The sequence below is a fragment of the Herpailurus yagouaroundi genome, unplaced genomic scaffold (genome assembly GCF_014898765.1).
Source record: "Herpailurus yagouaroundi ecotype Mexico unplaced genomic scaffold, PumYag 164, whole genome shotgun sequence".
Taxonomy (NCBI): domain Eukaryota; kingdom Metazoa; phylum Chordata; class Mammalia; order Carnivora; family Felidae; genus Herpailurus; species Herpailurus yagouaroundi.
In genome coordinates, this window is record NW_024412405.1 from 33292692 (window position 1) to 33312413 (window position 19722).

General features: G+C 35.2%; 1 protein-coding gene across 3 annotated transcripts in view; it reads right to left on the reverse strand.

Annotated features, from left to right (window-relative positions):
- Nucleotides 1-5061: 5061 nt before the first annotated feature.
- UCHL3 (ubiquitin C-terminal hydrolase L3) overlaps nucleotides 5062-19722 on the reverse strand; it is a 100844-nt gene continuing 86183 nt past the window's right edge. For 2 of the 3 annotated variants that reach the window (XM_040487357.1, XM_040487356.1), the window contains 4 exons: nucleotides 16237-16428; nucleotides 11374-11449; nucleotides 5845-5903; nucleotides 5062-5279 (listed from right to left, as the gene is read on the reverse strand). In XM_040487357.1, the coding sequence (XP_040343291.1) occupies nucleotides 5196-5279; nucleotides 5845-5903; nucleotides 11374-11449; nucleotides 16237-16428 (411 nt within the window). In that variant the 3' untranslated portion in view covers nucleotides 5062-5195. The remainder of the gene's footprint in view (nucleotides 5280-5844; nucleotides 5904-11373; nucleotides 11450-16236; nucleotides 16429-19722) is intronic. The other variant, XM_040487358.1, reaches the window with a different exon arrangement.

Here is a 19722-nt window from a genome sequence, read left to right on the forward strand (position 1 = left end):
CACAGACAGGTTTTAGGACACTTTTAAATATAGTCTAATTTGCAACTTTTGCATGTGTTTCAAGTCTTTCGTTTAGGATACAAATACGGCCTCAAGCAGTTTGTTTCCATCTTGTCCTCCCAGAACATGTGCAGGACATGCTCTAAAAGGATACCCTATTGAACATAACTTATTTAAATCCCCAATAGAAAGTAAAAGTTTTCTTTCAGTTGGTTTTTATGTGGCAATGACTGTTAACTTTAAGTCAAAAGTAAAAATATGCTCATTCCGACTGTAAAAGTACATATACGTGTAGATTAATAGTGCCGCCTATAAGAGCATGGGGCCCTGCTTTCTATTCTTACCACCGCCCTTATTGTATCCTGGCGAGAATATTAGAGAGATGGTGAGGACAGTGTCAGCCTTAGAAACATCTTTGTTAAGTAGACCCAGTTATTCCACTTTTGTTAATACCTCCCAATTATGGTGCCTAGAGTATACAAAATTATATGCACAAAGATATCCTAAGTGGTATTAGTTGTAATGGCCCTAATTATAAACCACTTAAAAGTTTAAGGGAGGGGTCAGCAAACTTTTTCTGTAAATGGCCAGAAAGGAAATATTTTAGGCTTTGCAAGCCATTAGTCTCTCTTAAAACTTCTCAAATGTGGTGTCTGTAGTACAAAAATAACCATAGACAATATGTAAGTAAATGGGCCTGGCTGTGTTCCAATAAAACTTTATTTACAAATGCAGAGCCAAGTTTGCCAACCCCCGGTATAGGGAAATAGTCAATAAACAGATATAGCCATGGTATCCAATGAATGGTACATTATGTACTCATTGAAAATTAGTAATGAATAGAATGGAAAACATAAGGAAGTCTATAAATAATAAAGCAGGATATGAAAGTGTATGAGTGGGTAGGATCATGGATGTAATAACACACCAAGCATATAATAAAAGGGTGACATATTACTAACTGTAGTTATAATAGGGTGGCAGAGCAAATAAATGGATGACTTTGTAAAATAAATAAGTAAATAAATAATAAATACCAACTATGTTTACATGTTGATAAAGGACACATTTTGAAGGACACATTTTGACACTAAAATATGTCATTCACATTCTTTGGGATTTATTCTTGACCGCATGGATTTTTATTCTAAATAATTCAGTTTATATTCATAGCTGTCTTTTGAGTAGGAAGGCTTTGTTATCTTTTTCCAAGCCATTTAAATAATTGATTTTGCAAAATAGCTTTTAGTATAGGTTATGTCCACTTAATGCCCTAAACCACGGATTCCCATCACTCCAACAGTTACACAATAAGGTAATGCTCACAATATATGGCCTTTATTGTCTACATAACTTCCCATGTATTACCTAGGTGTGGACTATGGAAATGTCATACTGGGGACTCTCACCTATCAAGTAGGTGGAAGGAACAGACAGGTTCAGAACCACTATCCTAAACAAAGAAATCAAGAGAAAGATTTAGAATAACTTTTATTCAAAAGCAAAACAAGTAAAAATATACAGGAAACTAGGCATGGGGATTTGTCTGATCAGCTAGTGCCACTAGCACTTAGACAAATGTTCTTCATGACACAGGATCTTCTACATCACAATAGTTTCTGCAGGCCATATTTTGAAATCAAAAGAAATGACGAAACTTACTTTTGGCTACCTGAAAACTCAATATTTTCCACACTTGGATTTTAGTATTAATTTTGTTGACAGCACAAGGAACCTCGTTTTAAGATCTTACCAGAGAATTTTTTTTTTAAATTTTTTCTAACGTTTATTTATTTTTGAGAGAGACACAGTGTGAGTGGGGGAGGAGCAGAGAGAGAGGGAGACAAAGAATCCAAAGCAGGGTCCAGGCTCTGAGCCATCAGCACAGAGCCCAATGCGGGGATCAAACCCACGAACCCTGAGATCATGACCTGAGCCAAAGTCCGATGCTTAACCAACTGAGCCACCCAGGCGCCCCATTACCAGAGAATGTTAATAAAGACATTAACTATTAAACTTTATATGTGTACTTTAAATTAGCTCTAAACCTTCTACAATGATTATATAGTTTTCAGAGTGGTTTTACTTTAATTTCAGCCAAGGATTTAAATAATCCACAGAGAATTTAGACCCGTTATTTGCCTATTCAAAGTATGAATGTGTGAACATGTGTGCATGTGTTTACACATATATATGCATGAACAAACATATCTATATATTTGTTAGTTCTCAAATAATGCATATATATAAAAATATATATATAGGTACAAATATATATAGACATATATGTAAGCTTTCTCTAAAAGAAATGAATTTCTATAAATAGAAAAAAATTTTAAGTGATGAAAATATTAATTTTAGCAGTTTTCTTTTACAAGCTACAGTACAGGAATAAGCTTATAGATGCTACTTTGAAAGATATTATAGTACACAGACAATAGCTGAAAATTTATATTGTTTTCAAAATGAAACAAGCAAGTTATAGGTTATACATAACCCAATACCAAGCTTACCTAATAAGAACTGTATACAAATCTAAGATGGAATGAACTAAATTTAAATCAGGCGTAAACAATTTTTATACAGTATTAAAGATAGTTTTCACTTAAGACATATTAAAATGGATTCACCACGGAATACAGAAAATCCCTATTTTAGTCACAAATGAACATGGAGAATATTAGAGGTTAAATATAGATATCATAAACCATTTCAGTACTTGAAAGCAAACCATTACACCCACTGAAAGGTGATGTTTCGTCAATTCCCGAAAGTCCAAGCAAAAACATTTAAGGTGTTAGTTCTATTCAGTTCCACTTGTATATCAGTCATTAACAATTTCCAGAAGTGACCCATGACTCGACCACCCTTAGTGTGTCTCTCTGGAAGTTTCTACACAAAATTAACCATCAATTTCTTCTCCAAGTGCTAAATTTTAAGAAAGTGACCCAAGTATTGTAGTTAATACAGTAGGACTGAAATTCTAGGCATAAACCTAAGAAAAGAGAAAAGAGTTTCACAAGGGACCAGCATCCTAATGTGTGTGCAAAAGAATGCCAGCCCTAAAATGTTGCTCCATAAAATGTCTATAAAATGACATCCATAATACAGATTATTTTTAAAAACGCTCTGACTTCTGCAGTTGCCCCCACCCATATAACTGTAATTAAAAAAAAAAAAAACTTTAAGCCGATATTTTCAAGATACTTGACTTCAAACCCTTCTTGCATATTAAGTGTCTGAAAAATTAGTACTCCTCACAGCAATCTTTGAGAAATGATGTAAAATTTTAGTAATAAATTCTATGTTAGGAGAAATTCAGTGAAAACTATTGAGGAATACTTAAAATTCTAAGATAATATACAAGATAGACGTGAGTACAAAATGCAACTGATGTAAAAAAAAGAGACACTTGGTTGGTTGTTATTGGCAGGACAGAGGCACCATCTGCTAACACTCTCAGTTGTTTCAGATTATTTCTTCAGCCCTATTGCCATCACTTCATTCAGGCCCTCTTCACCACAAAAAGAACTTAAGATTTTTCCAAAGTGACTCTCCTCATTATGGTCTATCTTTTCTAATCCAGCGTTTCCCAAACTTAATATGCAACTGAATTACCCAGAGATCTTGTGGAAATGTAAGTTCTGATTTGGTAGGTCTAGACTGGGGTCTGAAATTCTTCTTTTTTAACAAGCTCTCAGGTAATACTGATACAACCACACTTTGGATAACATAGATCTAACCCATTCTGTAAGCCATTGCCCCATTACTCTTCCTAAAATACTGATCTCCTGTCACTGCCTCAGGAATCTAGGTGAACTCTGTGGATCGCGTGTACACATTGGCAATCAGTTATTGGTCCAGAACTTCATTCAAGACCAATGTGGTCTTTCTCCTAACTGCTATGCTCATTCCAACCCACATCTGCATCTTTTTCCCCTGAGGTAAAATGTATACGCAGTGAAGTACAGATTTGATCATTGCATACACCTGTGTAACCAATGCCCTCCCCCAAAGATACGGGACATTGCCATCACACCAACCCTGTGTTTTGACCCTGGTTTATAAATACCCTTCCACCTTTCCTCCGCCTTTCACCTATCCTTGAGGACTCAGCTGAAGCCCTTCCTTCTTCAAAACACACATCAAATTCACACACATACCTCTATCTAAATTACTACTTCTTTTTAAGACCGAGCCACCACCGTCACCGAACTAATTGCAGTGATCTCCTCACAAACCTCTCTACCTCCATTCTTAGCACCCCCCCCCCCCAATATATTATTCACAGAGGACTCAGAGTGATCTTCAAAAATTATAAATCAAATCTGGTCATTCTCCTGCTTAAAATCTTCCAAGGCTTACCGTCACATTTGCAATAAATCCAAACGCCCTTTTCTGTTGTCCTGTATCACTAAGCTCCTCCTTCTCTAACCTCAGCTCTTGCTACTTTCCCCACTACTTTCTATGCTCTGGTCATTGGCCATATGGACCTTCTTTCTGGCCCTACAACACAGTGAGAGTCAGGGACTCTGCATTACTTATTCATCTTTCTCTGACTGGCTATTTTTCTGCTGTTCCGATCTCAACTTCAAAGTTACTTCCTCATGGGAGCCTTCCCTGACTACAAAATCTAAAGTACCCACTCAGTCATTTTCTAAAACAAATTCGACTTTGTGTGCATAGTACCTATCGTTGGTATGTTTCTTATTGATGGGTTTGTTATTTGTCTCTTCTCACAAGAGCATAAGCCACATGACTGTGGAACCTGTGGACAGAGTTCACTCTTGTAACTTCTGCACCTAGAACAGTGTCCAGCTCATTCTAAGTAGATGCACAACAAATGCTCGTTAAATAAATGTCAAAATTTATGATACAACACATATTCATACTACGCAGATGGAAATTGTGCCTGTGTCCCCGTACAAAATCTCCCATGAAATTAAAAAGAGAATAAGAAAGCTATTGCCAGTCCGCAAACAAGGTAAGTCTTTCACAAGAAAGAAAGGGAAGAAAAGAACTGCAGCTGTAATGTGGGGCAAAAATAAAACGCAGATTAAGTCAAAGTTTAATTCACATAAAGTTTAATCAGTCAAGTTAATGAAAATATCAAAATTTCTCAGTTAGTGTATGGCAGCAGAAACTTAATTTTTGTTGCAAATAATACAGTATTTGGTGTTTCCATTACTGACAAGCTATGCTGCAGATAGAGCAATTGCATTGAACCTCAATTCATCAGGGTCACGTTCCATAAACTTCTTGCAAACTTCTATGGCATCCTATAGGGACAAAAATGGGTAATTTTTCAGTTTATAAACATGCATTTTATTACTAAATGATAAATAAGTGTTTCATATTTTCCTAATTTATACTAATTTTATATTGCAGCCCTCTTTTTTCCCAATGCAAAATAACTTTAAGCATACCAGAAGAGTGAATGGTTGGTGGCCTAATTTGCTTAGTACAAAACTATAAGATACATATTTTGTTGATTATCAGCCACACAATTTGTTCATAAATTTAAAAATCTCTAAATAAGGATCAAGACACAAATGATGGTTTCTTTGATTCAGTGAAATACGGGATAGGATGTGCACCTCTTTCAATACTGTTCTTGTCTTTATCAAATTTGATACTTGTTCACACAAAGAGCTCTGAAAACCTCTTCATTTGCTGTAGATTTTGAACACGAATTCAGAGTTTTCTTTTTGGATTTTCTCAAAAAAGAAAGACATGGAAGCACCCAAATACAGAGAAAATGTTATACAAGTGATCTTTAGAGGTATTTTAAGGATAACAAGAACATTAATAACACTTCACGTGGCCAACAAGTTTTGTTGTTACCTCTAATAAAGTTTCATCACTAGTTTCCCCATGGTTAATTGGAAATGGTTTCCGTCCATCTGTGGAAAATGAAGAAACAGTTAAACGTTTAGCTGCTTATACAGGACAATGTACTTCCAGCTTGCATCTTCCTCCTCCCACAGGGAGGCAAAGTTAAAAGATAATGGAAATGATATATCCTATAAAAATGATTTCAAATGTGCTATCAATATTTTTCTACATTTAAATGTTATTAGAACCTTGCTTCCATGTTTGAAAGTCTAAATTAGTTTCATAAACAGAAGATTTAGAAACATACACAGTTTTAATTTCCCTAAGAAAAGCAAAACTAGTAAGCCAGTTTTTAAAAAGTTAAAATCCTAGTTTCTACTCTCATAAATATGAAAAATGTATTGCTTCATTTTAAAAGCTGAATCAGAAGGCTCCTAAGTGAGACTGACATGCTTACACCAATGAAAGGGAGCCACCACAAGATTTCTTTATTACCACCAATAATTGTGTACCACCAAGGCAGGAGTACAGAGCAGCAATCTAAACAACTGAGGGTCATTTCACAGATCACCAAAATTAATTAAACACAAATATAAACATCTTGAACAAACTACTCCTTCATGAATGCTATGAAAAAAGGAAAAAGTCCAGTATTATATAAACTCATCCTAACCAAAAGTTAATTGATACTCTATCCAAATCTAAATCTCAGATGTCTTATAAGTGGCACTTCAAGTTCAATTCATAAAACACAATCCCTTTTATAATTCCTGGCTTCCAAATGTAATAAAAATGTTTGAATCCATATGCATATACAATGATAAGAGTTGGACTGATAGAAACCACTTTGGAAGAAAAATATGAGGGAAGATTAACCAAACAAACTGAAAGGCAAAATGAGACAAATACTAAGTCTGGAGAAATAAAAAGTTTTTTAAAAAGTACATTAATTATGGCTCAGCTTAAAATAGTATTTCTGTGGTTACAATAATACAAACAACTACAACAGAACTAGAAGAAGAGAAAGGAAATGATCTATTTTGTGATTGGGAGGGTGGGTAAGGAACAAGGGTGACACAGGAAAAGTAAATTCTTTTCCTCATGGGGAGTGAAGAAATAATACTTTGGCCACTTCCACCTCCAGCCAGGATGGAGTAACTGGTACCAGACGAGGCCTCCCACCAGAAACAACTTAAAAAACTGGACGAAATAGCTGAAACAGTTGTTCTTAGACATTAGAAAATAGGTAGCCTGTATGAAAGCCCAAGAGTAATAGTAGCTTCCTGCCAAGTCCATAATGGGAAACCCAAGTAGAGCACAATCGCCTTAATGAGGAGACTGAGCAGAACAAGAGCAGAGTTCAGCAATTTGCACAACATCAGAGAGAAAGTAGCTCCCCACTTTGCAGAGCTGTTGCTCTTTGTCCGGGCCAGGATCAGCGTGCCAGGTGGGGCAGGGAGCAGTGTGTCTGGGTCTGAGTTTTAGGCTTGGGGTGGCCAAGAGCTCATTTATTTACAAGACGATTGGGTAAATCAAGAAATACACAAAGGGTAATGGAGAAGAACACTAGAATAAACTGTATGGTATTAGATTAGATTTAGAAGTATTAATGTAAATGAATGCTTTTAACTATATAAACAGATATAATTGTGGGTACATCTATACTCATATGTACATATACATATGTGAGTGTATTTTTATAATACACACAAATATAGCTTTGTCTGCTGAGAGGGCCTGGTAGCAATGAGCACACTTACCGCCCAGTTGTTGGTTCTAAATACCATTTTCTGCTAAAAAGAACCATGGCTCTATGGAAAAGCAACTGAAGAGAGGGCTGGGGCACAGAAAATAAAAGATGAGCCTAGAACATCTTATTCTACGGGATAGGTAGAAAGTGCTTGAAGAATGACAGAAACATATCAAAAGGACAAAAGAGCCAGCTTGAAAGGGTTCCCTTCAAGGCCAAGTCTGGGAAAATCTGAGGATGAAAATAAATTATGGTAATGGACTGTAACCTCCTGAGTAAAATATGAACCCAGGAGTCCATTCTGACATTGAATGAATGAAGGAAAAAAAAGGAACGTTTCTAATGCTGGAGGAATTTTTTTTTCAAATCACCATTTGGCAACCATCATAGTGATAATTCAGTTAAGAATCATCAATGGATGCTAAATCTGATAAAGGCTTAAAGAGAAACTGTACATTTACATAGGCTTGAAGTATCTCCTGAATATTTATTCATCACTTCCTAACTAATAAGTATAACATATTAACATATTAATGTTTAACATACTTGTTAACTTTATAGTGGAGAAACCAGGCATATACCATCTAAACCAAATGATAAAGGTTATCATCACCAATAATGGGACAAATCAACATCATGAGCCTCCTGAAATGATGCTCCACAGCACCACTTCTACGGTATATGTGCTAAAAATGTATACATTATGAGGAAATTATCAGACAACCCAAATTGGAAAATAATATCAAAGTAACTGCCCTATATGCTTAAAAATTAATGTGAAAGACATGAGAGTTAAGAATAGATTGAGGAGCCATTCCAGATTAAAGGAGACAAATATGACAACTAAATATAACACACAACCCTGGACTGACTGGACTCTGGACCTACAGAGGATATTGTAAACATCAGAAAAATTTTACTAGGATCCGCGAATTCAATGATAATATGGATCAGTGTTAATTCCTGATTTTGATAGTTACACTGTAGTTATGTAAGGGAGCATCCATGTGTTTTGAAGAAATACATAAATATTACAGAATAATGGGGCACCATGTCTGCACCTTATTTTCAAATAGTTCAGACATACTAACTGAATCTGGGAAATCTAAGTAAAGAGTTTATGGGAACTCATATAATTTCTATACATTTTTATAGAAAATTAATATGATTTCAAAATTAAAATGTTTTAAATGATCAACTAGTATTCTTGTTACTCTAGGTAGACAATAATTTTCTGGTTAACAGTTTTCAAATCTGCTGGTTCAATCAGTTCTAAATCCACTTTCAAACTTCACTGTTCTAATGTATCCATAAAGACTAATTACATCTATTTAAAAATATGTACTTCTTCCTCACCCTACATATGCAGGAATGACATGAAGCTCTATGGAAAAGGAAGATGTGATAAGAAAAATATGAATAATTCCATTCCTTTCATCAGCTAAACTTACAATTTAGTAGAGAATGATAGTATTCAAGATGACCACTATCCTTTGTTGAATAATTACCGTGTAGAAATTAACTTGCACTATGTCTACACTCTGATAGTCTTATTTTTATTTAATTTTTAATTTTTTTAAATGTTTATTTATTTTTTGAGAGACAGACAGAGTGTGAATGGGGAACAGGCAGAGAGAGACGGAGAAACAGAATCTGAAGCAGGCTCCAGGCTCTGAGCTGTTAGCATAAAGCCTAACAGGGGGCTCAAGCTCCTGAACTGTGAGGTCATGACCTGAGGCAAAGTCAGACACTTAACCAACTGAGCCACCCACCCAGGAGTCCCTGATAGCCTAATTTTTAAAAATAAGATTACTTCAAAATGATTTTTTTTTCCTTAAAAACCACATGCTGTTCTCTTAATCACTGTTTTCTATTCACTGACTCCATAGTCTTCTCCCTCAACATTCCTTTTACATTTATTAGGAATTCTCCACAGGGTTTTGCTGCCAGTTTCCCTTGCAGTGAATCAGCAACTGCCCATTTTCATTTGTTTTGTACTTATCCCTCTTCTCTATGACATCTAAAAGATTACTGCTATTCTTTAGAACTCTGAAATTCTTTAAACACATTTAAAGAAAGTAATTCCCAGAGGGCTCTAATTCTCTATTAGCCATGATCATTCTTCTTGCTAAAGAACACCTAACCAAACAAGACCTCAGTAGTTGTGCCTTTCTTTTCTGATGTTCTTCCTTTTCTGGTGTTCAAACCGATTTTAAAATCCTTTTGTGCTGATCTTGGCATGCTACAAAAGAAAACCATTCTTCATATGTAGCTTACCCTTTGATACACATCTTTCCTTCTGTCTTTTTTGGCCTTTGAGCTCAGAGAGCTAGCTAACCAAATAGAGTTTTTTAGTCAACTCCTTCCTATTGAGATGATCAGAGATTTCTTTTCCCTAAATATTTCTTAGATGTTATTTTTCGTTCTAATGATAATTCTCTCATTGGGAAAGTCATCATCACTTTCATGGTTTTGGTTATGGCTCATAGTTATTATTTCTCTGGCCTTTCCTAAGTCTACTTTCTTGAAGTCAACAAAATGTGTCTGGTAAGTCATAGCACTCTCTTTACTTCCATTTCCACTAGCTATTCTTCATGATTTAAGCTTCAGAGTAGAAACTCAGCTTCCAGCAACCAGACATGTGATCCCCAATCACTGCTACATCTTATCTCTATACAGACTTGGTAGACTGAGTTAGCAAAGCTTGTCTTCCACGCAGCCATGCGGGTCTGTCACATACTCCCGTGACAATGACTTCCCTTCAGCTTGATTCTAACTCAAAACACTCTACTATTGTAAACAACCCTCAGGGGTACAGGTATCTATACAATTGTGTTCTTTCCTTTCCTCACCCCTTTAATAGAGCCATTCTTTTTAATCAAGTATATTATTCTGTTACTATTTTCCAAACATAAAATCTACCTAAATTTTATGGACCACATTTACAGTCACAGGAGTTCTTTCACAACTCTTCCACCTTTAAATAAGTTGCAAGTTAATATGTAGATGGCAAATGAGAAGAAAGAGAACTAAAAATTATGGTGTCTAGAAATTGAAAAGACTTCTCTTTTGTATTTGGTCTTTTTTTAGCCCAAGAAGGTCTCATGGCGGAGACAAGAAGGACTCACAATAAGTACTATATACCAACTATTAAAGAATCGTTAAGAGGTGTGTTATGTTTGAATGGATCAATTAGCACTATGAGGATCTCCTCCACCACTCCCCGAAGTAGTCCACCTACAGGTAATTTCTAGAAAATAAGTGCAGCTATAGGCCAGAATGCCAAATAATTAATCACAGTTACTTTGACATACGTCTTAAGGAATGGCTGCCAGAAAACACAAACTCCTATAAAGTTAAAAAATCAGAGGCAACACAAAGAGATAGTACAAAAGCCTGAAACTAGTAATACCCATTACTGAATACAAAAATTAGTCATTATGAATATTACATGGTGTTTTAAAAGTTGTTTCAGGATCAAGATAGTTCATCCAGATGATGATAACTAACTTAGTAATTTAGTTAAGAATGCTGAAGTGATTTATAGGAGTTTCCTATGATTTTTACTTCTGTGTTTTGCTTGAGATGCAAAGGTGGTATGCACACTTTCTTGAATTATAAGTTGCTTAAACATCAAAAAAATTATTTTTTTCTAGTAAAAAATCTTAAATGGCAAACTGTCATTATGCCAACTCAAGTAAATACAGTAAATGTCAACAATCCTGTTAATCATAAATACTTTCCCATTTATCATTTCCTTCCCCAGAATAAATTTAAATAGATCTTACCTAATTCATAGAGATGCCCATCTACATGAACTAATGCAATAAAATGAAGATCTACTTTTTCATCTATACTTGGTGCCTGAAATAGGAGGGAAAAATATATATTATACATGTTAGTAGTAAGTCAAGTACATTGTAAACACATACAAATATGAAATGGCATGAGAGAACATTTATCCAACATAATTCAAGGCTTATTAATCTTTGATATGGTGGACAAAGAATGAACATGACCACATTTATGACAATGTGGAAACACTGAAAAACATCCACCAGGAAAACATCGACTAAAGCACATCTTTCTTAATCTCAACAGATCTAAAAACCTTTAGTATTGTCCAACTCTGGAAGGCCCAGTACCTAGTACAAGCTGGGTGCCTAGTGGATGCACGATGTATACCTGCTGAATGACATGAGTGCGTGAACTGATTTGTCTAATTTTTGAAATTTGAAATAAGAATGTTTTTAAAAAAATTAATAATAGCATAAAGTTAAAAGAAACTTTTCAAGCTAAATTTTAAGACATCAAGAAAGTGAATTCTTTCCTTCATGATTTGAACTTGATAATCTCAGTTTTTGAACAATGTAATATAAATAGTCTTAGAATAAAATAACTCTCATTATTCATCACAGATCAAAAGGTTTAAAAATGAATAAATTCAGGAAAATAGCCCAAAAGAGTAAAGGGGAAAAAAAGATAAAAGCAAATTAAAATACAATTAACTATAACCTATGATTTTTCTCCGGCTTTCTTAGTAAACTATTTGAAATTAAAATTACGTCTACTTGTTTCTTGTTTTGTTTGTGTGTGTGTGTGTGTGTGTGTGTGTGTGTGTGTGTTTTAGTTCACTGAATTCAGTTTTCATTAAGCAATATCTGCTACATTTCTTAGAAATTTAAATAAATTACCCAAGGTCAATACATGATTAACTGGCACTGTCTATGATACCGAGTAAGCTTTACAGTTTAACACTACTATGTGTTAGCTATATATCAAATCTAAATAGTCTGAAAGAAAATACAATCACTGTTAAATGCAAGTACAAATTTTAGAGGCAAACGTTTTAAAGAGGCATAAATCAAATTACATCTCATGTTAACATCCTGTAAGTAGCACAACACTATCTGAACTGCAAAATTTTTTTTTCACCTTCAGGTCATTTTATAATTTTAAATAGTTTTTTTTTTTTTTTTAATTTTTTTTTCCAACGTTTATTTATTTTTGGGACAGAGAGAGACAGAGCATGAACGGGGGAGGGGCAGAGAGAGAGGGAGACACAGAATCGGAAACAGGCTCCAGGCTCCGAGCCATCAGCCCAGAGCCCGACGCGGGGCTCGAACTCACGGACTGCGAGATCGTGACCTGGCTGAAGTCGGAAGCTCAACCGACTGCGCCACCCAGGCGCCCCTTAAATAGTTTTAATAAGAAGTTTTCAGATGCAAAAATTGAAATTTACAGAATAAACATTATTTTGGATTTACTGAATGCTTCTAAAACATTTACAGATAGTGTGACTCATCTAAATTCACATTATTCTTCAGAGATTATTTCCCCCCAATTATGAATGGGAGAACCTCAATGTAACATTAATGTGGCAAACTAGTTCTTCTTAATTTCAATTTAGAATGAAGAATTCCACTATTGGTAGTAATCAGAATTATCTACTTTTACTATTGCTCCAATAGTAGACTCCTCTCAACCCCCGTCTTGCAGTGGCCTCTATGAGAATGGATTAGGAGGGAGTCCATTCCATCTTGGACCGTTTGTTGGAGTTATCCTTCATCTGAGGCTAATATATGTCTCCCACTATTTTCCATTATGTTAGAAAAAGTCTAGCCCCTCTTGAACATGGTATTTCTTCAGATATTTAAAGACAGTGATATTGGGGCGCCTGGGTGGCACAGTTGGTTAAGCGTCCGACTTCAGCCAGGTCACGATCTCGCAGTCCGTGAGTTCGAGCCCCGCGTCAGGCTCTGGGCTGATGGCTCAGAGCCTGGAGCCTGTTTCCGATTCTGTGTCTCCCTCTCTCTCTCTGCCCCTCCGCCGTTCATGCTCTGTCTCTCTCTGTCCCAAAAATAAATAAACGTTGAAAAAAAAATTTTTTTAAAAAGACAGTGATATTGAGTTCCCTTATTTTCCTGGTCAGAGAATAAAAAAATATTAGTGATCACTCAATCCAATATCCTCATTTTACTAATGACCAAAAGAAAATTCCAATTTTTCAAGGCTACACCTAAGCAATTCTACAAACTATACATTCAGTTCTATAACAAAAAATACTAGAAATGATTTTTTATCCAACTAGAAAGTGGTCTTTACTCATTTTAAGACAATTCTCCCAACAGGATATCAAGTATTTTAAATGTTTAGAACTATTGTATTTTCAAAAAGTATAAATTATTTTAACCCCATCTCTTAAGAATAATACATCTTATAGCTTCTATTTTTCATAATCTGTCAGTACATACAACCATTCTAGAGGTAAAGTAGTACAACTGGAGTTCTAGACCTGAATATGTACCCAATCCCTGTGCACACTGGGTTTCTTATCTGTTTTAAAGTTTAAGTGAAATGCATGAAAGTACTAAATTGTTAAGTGCTATAAAAGCATTATGTAACGTTAAAAATATTAATACTCCATTATCACAAATATAAGAAATCACTCAAGCTAGTGACTCATAATTGTGAGTCATTATACCTTTTATCCAAAAGTGTGTACTAAAAATATAAAACTCCAAAGAGGATATGAGAAGCCTTCAAATTGTTATAAAAGGTAAGTAAAGCTCAAAATTTCTAAGCCTTCCACAAAACCTCAGTACCTACTAGGAGCCTTTCCCTTTGGTCAACTTCATTAGTCTGAAATTTGCAATTATCACAAATGCTTAAAAACTATTCCACTAAAAACAAGAACAATAAAAGAAAAGGCAAAGTCTTCAATTTCAAAAAATGACCAAGAAGGCAGAAACCAGAAACTATAGATTGGATCATATTTTGCCTATTTTTTATATATTATTTTTTACAAAGTTCCCTAATTTATAATATAACACTTATTATTATATCAAACAATTAAAAAGTCACATAATAAACCAATTAGATAGAAATTAAATATTAAATATAAATTTCAAATTGTAGAAAATATAGTTTAAATTTAATTTGTAATTATCTGATATTTAATATATACCAGGCACTGGTATATGTTTATGTACTTAAAAGTACTGACTAATGAATCATCATATAAACTCTATGAGGCAGGTAATACACTCATTTATTCTCAAGAAAACTGTTATACAGCTAGTAAGTGATGGAATCTGGTTTCAAACTCAGGCAGGGTAGTTCCATAATCCATGCTATGCTATGAAAATATTTATGAAGCGATAAAGCAACAATTAATATGGAAAGCAAAGATCAAACTTATATAAAATCATATAAAACTGGAAACACCAACTTTACAATATGTTCATTTATATTCAGAATATTTTAAAAGTACAAAGGAATATTTAGAATCAATTGTGCCCAAGTTAGAATTTACAAAATTAGGGTTTTACTCTGATCCTGTAATTCACCTTATATCTCCTACTATGCCAAACAATGTGTGGCACAGTAGGGAAGCAAAAAATATTAAACAGGTAAATGAATAAAAATGGCAAATGCATGTTGTGATCCAATGAGGAAAATGAAATAGAGAGACACCAGTTTGTTGCTTGATACTCAGCACAAATGAAAGGCTATTTTATGACCATACTGATATCTGGGGGATGTACATATTTTAGGAAAACTGTCAAAACTCTGCTTCACAGTTTGAGCATAGCTCTAAAAGAGTAAATAAAGGGGAAGAAAGAATGTTTGACATCAACTTTCAATTTATTGAAGCATTAAATGTATGAGGAATCAGACTTCCTCTGGCTTCAAAAGTCATGATGATTTCCAGAAGCATGAAGTTTTTCATAAATGGATGGCATACACCAAATCTTTCAGAGGTAGCATTTCTAGGTAGGCTCTGCCAAATGAAAGTCATTGCTATATAAGTCTAAAACAGCAGAAAGATAGAGCTGGAGTTGCCTAACCCTGCAGTTGATGTCAATTATGAGAATTATTAGAATTCCACCATCAACCTCAACATTTAAGATAATTAGCAAGATTAAAAGAAAGAATGTACTTTTTAATACTTTGCTAATATTATCAACCTAAGAAGGAGAAATCATAAAACTTGTGGGAAGCCTACATCAATTCACAAGGAGAAAATCTTCACCTCCTACTTGGAAAAAGATCTTTAGAAACTGAATAGGCAGGGAAGATTGGATCAAGATTAAACCAAGTACCTGAGACACCTCAGGGAATAAAATAGCTTAGATGAAACACCCTACACCATGGAAGGATTAGGTTAAGGATAGAGTAAGTAAAGTGACCCCAGAGCATGACAAGAGACTATAGTCATGTTCAGAAACATGAAAAAAAAAACCAAAAAAAAAACAAAGAGATGGCAAAGAACTCAGAAGGTACATAGCATTTGTTGACCTAAGTCAACTAAATGAAATCATAAAGATGAAGGGTAAGAGAATACATATTCACTTTAACAACTGACAGGAACTTAAACATTATCATGAACGTCAATCAGTACTCATCAAAAGGCAGGCATCCTTATGTTGGCGGGATATGGAGTGGGAAGATGAATGTTCACCGAGGCACTGGTGAAAGTCAAGCTAGACTGCAAAGCATAGAGGTATGCTTGCAATCTTATTGGGGGAGAAAAAGCTAATGGTTGAGTGAACCAAGAGAAAAGCACTTTGAAGACTGAAGAAGTGTAGGGAAAAAAAATGGACTATCCTTGTCACTGGAAGAAGAGATGGAAGATTGACTACACTTACAACAGAATGGAGACCCATAGATGGTAGGCGTAAGAAGGGTCGCCAGCGACGAAGACGGAGAGATGGACTGGTAGCCTTTGCAGGGCCTACATGGTTACGTTTGACCCAGGTCAGGGATGCATGGTGACACAATGATGAGGCCTTCGTTCTGCAGTGGCTAGAATGAGGCTGTGATGAGGATGGCGAGGAGGACTACATAATTAAAAAAGAGAACATTATACTTAGACCACGTTACTGGGCGATCATTTATTTTTCAAAGCAACGTATGGTCATATTTGTATTTATGTGGTCCAGTACTTTTAACCAACCATAATCCAGAAAGAATTATATATGAATATTGGTTAAAACTAGATAAAGTGGAAATATATAACCAAGTATCAGGTTATATGCCATAGCTTCTGTAAGTACCCATCTAAAATGTTTACCTATCCTCATTTGCGTAACACAGACTCATGGAATTCTTTAAAAGCCACTAAAATGGAATTATTACATCAAATGGTTTAAAAAACAGGCACACACACACACACACGGAGAACACACAATATGTTACACATACAAAACAAAAAATAATGTGTAGAAGAAAACTGAATGGTGACAGAGGCACTGGTGAAAAGAATTCCTTAGCGAGAATAAGCTCTAAGGGGGGAAAAAACCCCTTCAGAATATAAAGAGGAGTGAAATTAACCCCTCTGAAGCTGATGGCTTGCATAAACTATCCTCTTACTTAGGCTGACAAATGGAAACTATCACAGCCTATTAGCCATCTTTTAGTAATCAGCAGTGTTAGTTAAAATATGTATCACTTATTTTGTCCTGGGCACTCCTTTAAGCACTTTACATATATGAATTCATTAATCTCCCAGTAACCCATGAGATAGGTACTATATTCCCATTTTACAAATGAGGAATCAGAGCACATAGAGGTTAATGAATACAACCAATGTAACCAATATAAAGGCCACAGTGCTAGCAAGTGGCAGGGATGGGATTCAAATACAGGAAATCTGGTTCTGGAATGCAATGTATAGAATCACCTTGATGTATAGCCCAACTGTCCACAAGAAAGATTTTATTACTAATTTATTAGACTAGATTCTAATAACAAGAAGTATAATCCTCTTAAAATTAGATATTTTGAGAGTGGAAACTTTCAAACATAATTATACCACAAACATTGAATCTGGTCCAACAGTTTTCCACAAAATGCACATGATTACAATAACTAACTTATTAATGGTAATCCAAATGATAATTTTATGATTGCTACTTCCAATAAATACAACCAGTACATGAAATAAAAAAAAATTGATTTAAAGCAGTATGAAAATCTATAATCATTTATAACCATAGTGAGAAGCAGCAATAAGAATAGTAATACGAGTCCTTGGGAAGCAATAATTTCACTAACCATGACCTTATTCTCTTCAGGAAAATGAAATGTTTTTCCCTGAATGATTTCTAGGACTCTCTGAACCCTGAAAATTTTATGATCCTACTTAGTACTTTCAATCTATATAAACAATACACTAACCTAAAATAAAGCTATCTCTGTGATGAGGGTTTAAAAAACATGTTTGTGAACACTTCAGTGGCTCTTAATAAGAACCAGTCAATCAGAAATACATAAATAAGGATGTCTGGGTGGCTCAGTCAGTTGAATGTCTGACTTGGGTTCAGGTCATGATCTCACAGCTGGTGAGTTTGAGCCCTGCCTTGGGCTCTGTGCAGACAGCTCAGAGCCTGGTGCCTGCTTCGGATTCTGTGTCTTCCTCTCTCTCTGTCCCTCTCCTCCTCAGGTTCACTCTGTCTCTCAAAAATAAATAAAACATTAAAAAAAAAAAAACTTTAAGGGGCGCCTGGGTGGCGCAGTCGGTTAAGCGTCCGACTTCAGCCAGGTCACGAGCTCGCAGTCCGTGAGTTCGAGCCCCGCGTCAGGCTCTGGGCTGATGGCTCGAAGCCTGGAGCCTGTTTCCGATTCTGTGTCTCCCTCTCTCTCTGCCCCTCCCCCGTTCATGCTCTGTCTCTCTGTCCCAAAAAAAAAATAAAAAAAAAAAGTTGAAAAAAAATTAAAAAAAAAAACTTTAAAAAAAAGAAATACATTAAAAAAACCTATACTTGGCTCTATACAGGAATAAACTGCTCTCACATAGTCAAATCAGAAGTTTGTCATATTCAATCCAATTACATTTCAATAGGAAAAAGAGAGGAGCGAATGGGGAAGAGAAGAAAAATGGATGAAGAGGGAAAAGAAAATGGAGTAAAAAAGGAAAGGGAAGGAAAGATGACTGAGCAGTGGAATAAAACAAAAATCTTCTAAGATTCTGGGAGGGAGTGATCACTAAGCTAGAAGCAGAACTGAAGGGTGTACATTGAAAGAATGTGTAAGGTTTGGGCAGGTGAAATGGGAAAGGGATTCCTGGCAAAGAATTCAGTGTGAGAAAAAGAAGAGAAATAGGGACAAGTAGGAAATGTCCACAGCACTAGACCATGAGGTCTGAGATTTGATTTTACCCTTTCAATTGAAAAAGTTGATCCTGGGAGAAGACATGAGACTCCTGGGTCAGAGAAACAGGACTTTACTTATAGCACAGCCAGGAGCATGATCATCTATATGTTTGCGTCCACTCACATCAAGGCAACACAGAGGGCCCAGAAGGATGGCTGCACACATGTGAGCTGTGTTACAGGAGAGGAACACTCAGTTTGGGGAAACATGTTTTATAGCAAGCAGTAAGCAAGCATACTCTTTCCTACAGGCAGATATTACCTAATCCTTCATGTTTGCTTACTATAAGTAATTTCCAACTTGAAGTGTAATGGCCCTCTTTTTTTGCCATTTTTGAAAAAAACCCTTTAAAAACTCTTAATTCACATTTACAGAGTTATAAAAGCAGAAAGTACAGGAAACACTGAAATGTATTCCTATGACATCCTACCCCCCATTTGCTTTGTCCTCTGCATTTATGCTCTCTCTATGTAATGTTCTTCCTGAACCATTTGAGGGTTTAAGGTAAGTTACATACTTGGTCCTTTACCCCTAAATACTTAAGTATTTCCTATAACCAAGAGAACTCTCTTGCATAACAGCAGTGTAGTTATCACCTTCATGATTTTATATTGTTATAATATTTTATCTAGACTGCCCATATTTTGTTAGTTGACATTTTTATATAAATAATTTTCTACATAAAAAAAACATGCTCACTATGGATACAGTTTTATTTCTTCTTTCCTAATCCATATGCCCTTTCTTTCTTCTTGCCTTATTGCATTGGCAAGGACCTTTAACACAATAATGAATTTCATTGATTTCTGCTTTTATCATTTCTTCCTTCTGCTTGATTTCAGTTTAATTTGCTCCTTTTACCACCTTAACGTAAAACTTTAAATCACTGACTTGAAGCCTCTTTTCTTATCATAGCATTTAATACTATCAATTCTCTTGAATCCCTGCTTTTTCTTTTCTACTTTATGCATTTAATGCTA